Source organism: Lathyrus oleraceus, chromosome 3 (genome assembly GCF_024323335.1).
Source record: "Lathyrus oleraceus cultivar Zhongwan6 chromosome 3, CAAS_Psat_ZW6_1.0, whole genome shotgun sequence".
Taxonomy (NCBI): Eukaryota; Viridiplantae; Streptophyta; class Magnoliopsida; order Fabales; family Fabaceae; genus Lathyrus; species Lathyrus oleraceus.
Window position 1 is genome coordinate 63,436,128 of NC_066581.1, and position 3,933 is coordinate 63,440,060.

Consider the following 3,933-nt stretch of genomic DNA (forward strand, 5'->3'; position numbering starts at 1 on the left):
TTGGTGGTCTTCCTTTCCATTTCTCATATGGAGAAATACCAGTTGTTTTTAAAGGAATCCTGTTCATTATGTGACATGCGGACAATAGTGCTTCACCCCATAAATTAAATGGTAATTCTGAATGCATTAACATAACATTTATCATCTCTTGATATGTTCTATTTTTTCTTTCGGCCATGCCATTTTGTTGTGGTGTGCGAGGCGCAGAACATTCGTGTATGATGCCATATTCTTCACAATATGCATCAAATTCTGCTGAGAAATATTCTCCGCCTCTATCGCTCCTAAGTACTTTTATAGTTGTACTTAATTGATTTTCTACTTCTGCTTTATATGTCTTAAAGGCATTAAAAGCATCATCTTTATGCTTTAAGAGATATACATGTGTGAACCTAGAACAATCATCTATAAACGTTATAAAATAACGGTTTCCCCCATGGGTCAACATACCATTAAATTCACACAAATCAGAGTACACAAGATCTAGCACGTTTGTTTTTCTTTCAACACTTTTGAAATGTTTCTTTATCATTTTTGATCTAACACATATTTCACATTTTCCGAAATCATGAATGTTGCATGATATCAAACCGGACCTAATTAGTCTATTCATAGTACTAATACCAATATGTGCCAATCTAGAGTGCCATAAAGAAGACGATTCAAGCATATAAGCAGAATTAGAAATTTCATTAATAATATTGTCGGTAGTACAAAGTTTGATCATTCCTTCAGCGGAATATCCTTTTCCTACCAATATACCATTACGGGTCAATATTAATTTGCCTGATTCATATACATATTTAATACCCGGTTTTCCCAATAAGTCCCCACTAACAAGGTTTTTATTCATATCAGGAACATGAAGCACATTAACAAGAGTGACTTTCTTTCCGGAAGTGAAGTTGAGTTCGACGTATCCTGTTCCAACGACTTTAGATCGCACTTCATTTCCCATTTGCACTTCTTGTCCATCATTGACTTCGGTATAGGTTTTGAATGATGTTTTATCTTAAGATACATGCACAGTTGCACATGTGTCATACCACCATCCTTGCACTTTGCCTTTGATTGCCATAATTTCGCTTACCGTAGCGATTATGTCGTCATCGGCATGAACAACATTGACCTCATTTTTGGACTTATTGTGTCTGCAATCTTGAGCATAATGTCCGGGTTTGCCACATACATAACAACCATTTTTAGTACCTTTTGGTCCGCCAGAATTTTTGAACTTGTTGTGTTCTTTCCTTGGGCCGAGATGGTTTTTTTATGCCATCATATTTTTTCTTTCCTTTAGCGGCAACAACATTTGCTTTAGCAAATCCAGCGGACTCAGTTTTTTCTCGATCCTTCGTTTCCTCCTCGATACGAAGGTGTTTCTGAAGTTTCTCCAAAGAAAAGTCCTCAGAACTATGCAACAATTTCTTTCTGTATCCTTTCCACGAAGGTGGCAATTTTGCTATTATTGCACCGACTTGGAATGCTTCAGGAATGTCAATTTTCATGGCTTTTATTTTATTCACGAGAACCTGTAACTTGTGTACTTGTGCAAGAATCAGCTTGGAATCCAACATCTTAAAATCAAAGTATTTAGATATTAAAAACTTTTTCGTACCTTCTTCTTCAGCCTTGAATTTGAATTCGAGTGCATTCCAGATTTCCTTTGCGGATGCAGTATTGGTGTAGAGATCATAGAGACGATCAGATAATGTGTTCAAGATGTGTCCACGACAAAGCAGTTCATCTTCTTTTCGTTTCTTTCTCTCCTTTTTTACTTCATCAGTGTCATTCTCAATTGGTTCTGGAATTGCCTCCAGATCAGGATCCAAGACATATTGAATTTTCAGGGCGGTCAGGAGAAATGTCATTTTGTCTTGCCAGTGGGTATAGTTTGTTCCATCGAAACGATCTAACTTAACAAGGTCCTGATTCATCAGTTTGATGCTTGAAACAGAAGCGTCGGTGGCCATGATTTGAGATACTATAAGACTGTTAGAAATTTTGGAAAGATTAAAGGGATCCAGGCTTGAATCCTGAACGCAACACTTTCCTTATAGTATTTCAAGCACTCTCGATTGTCTTAGAGTTCTGATGCAGGAATACCCAGGATAATTCAGCCTTATCGAGTTTGCGCAAGACCGACGAAAACCCGAATGCAGCGAAGAGCGTCTGGAATTGTTTAGAGGATTTTCGGATTTTGTGTGTTTTATTCTGAATCCGGATTTATGCTTTTATAGGCCATGTTGATATTGTTTCACAAGGTAGCGACCCTTGGTGAAACAATGTCCTTTTCCAATAATCATAATGGTTGCCCTGCAACATGTTTCACCAACAGTTGCATGGTTTCGCCTTTGCAACATCTCATGAAGAGTTACAATCTCCGAATTCAAAATTCAAAATTCAAAATTCAAAATTCAAAATTCAAAATTCATGAAGTGTTATCTCATGTATTTATTAGCATTAACTCACTTCCACCATTTGTCATTTTGGAACACACTTGTATTTAATAAATTACAACAACTAATAGATATAATTACGCTATAAATCTTTTGTTCCACCTATCATTAATACCAAAATTTGTATCGGGCCAATCATTATCCATCTTTGTTTAGGGTTCCTTCCTTTCAGCAAAACACACATCTAGAACTAAACTCTTAAACATAGAAAGTAGATACCATAAGTCACAAAAACTTATTTTCACTGGACTGTTATTCTCGCTGCTCACCATAAATTATTCTTTCTTTATCTTGGTTCTAATATGTTATGGTATCCTTCTTCATGTTCAACAAAGTTCTTTTTAATCTTGTTACAAAATAGTTTTGATGCGTGCTTGAATGCAAACAAAAATTATGTCACTGTTTCGTATGAATTAAGAGCATAGTATGAATTAAGAGCAATTTGTAATTTGTTTGAAAAAATAGAGCATGAAATAAATTACATGAAACATATTATTTAAAAAACTAATAGCTTAAAATATGCCAAAAAAATATGGAGAATATACAGATATGAATATAATGTTTGAAAAAAATATTGTAAACCCATCAATCCGATCCAACCAAATCAATTAGTTTGGTTCGGTTCCATTTAAAAAAATATTAAAAACCGAACAAAACCAAACCAATGAAGATATCAACGGTTCAAATATTTTTTTATACCAAAAACTTGTCCAAACGAATCCATTATACCCACACATCAACAAATAATGCACCCAGAGACTATAGACAAAGAATCTTTCCATTAAAAGAGAAATAATTTTTTTTTAGAGGAGTGTAAATCAAATATCACATTCATTAAGGGGTGTCGTATATTTAACCTTAAATTTAATGGTGTGTTTTAAAGTTTAATGCGCTAGAATTATAGAAAGTGTAACGGTTAGTTTATGATGTTTTTGAAAATTTAAAAATAAATATAGAAATATTTTATGATTATTTTATAAATGATTTTAATGGTCATAATTTTATTATATAATATAGTATAATCAAAAGATTAGGAAATAGTACTAAAATGATGACATTTTTTATAAGGAGATTTTTTTTAGTGATATTTGTTTGTAGCTAAATCAATGTAAATTTTTTAATGACTGAATTAAATCAAGAATTTTAATTTAGGATAAAAAATTACAAATTTAGTAAATACTAATTAAAAAGAAATAATAATATAAATAATTATTATTAATTTTTTTGTATAATAGCTAAGATATGAATAATAACACTTAAATTTTAAATTTATAAAAATTTAAAAATATAGTTTCTTTTCATTTTTATGAGTCTTTATTCTATTATTTTAATTGGTCGTTTTAATATAGGAAAATATTTATGGATTGTTCTAAAGTTTTAAACTTTAATTGCATAATATAAATTAAAATAATTTAAAATTTATGTTGTTTATATAACTAAGGGTAATTAATACAAAACTCAATAATAACTAAAT

General features: G+C 31.8%; 1 protein-coding gene across 1 annotated transcript; it reads right to left on the reverse strand.

The window, feature by feature from the left end:
- Positions 1-1,202: 1,202 nt before the first annotated feature.
- Positions 1,203-1,973, reverse strand: LOC127129683 (uncharacterized). Its single transcript, XM_051058824.1, has one exon. It carries the CDS (start codon positions 1,971-1,973, stop codon positions 1,203-1,205), a length of 771 nt encoding a protein of 256 aa, XP_050914781.1.
- Positions 1,974-3,933: the final 1,960 nt, after the last annotated feature.

Excerpts from the sequence above, each read along its gene's own strand:
- LOC127129683 (XM_051058824.1), bottom strand. The coding sequence starts at position 1,973 with ATGGCCACCGACGCTTCTGTTTCAAGCATCAAACTGATGAATCAGGAC.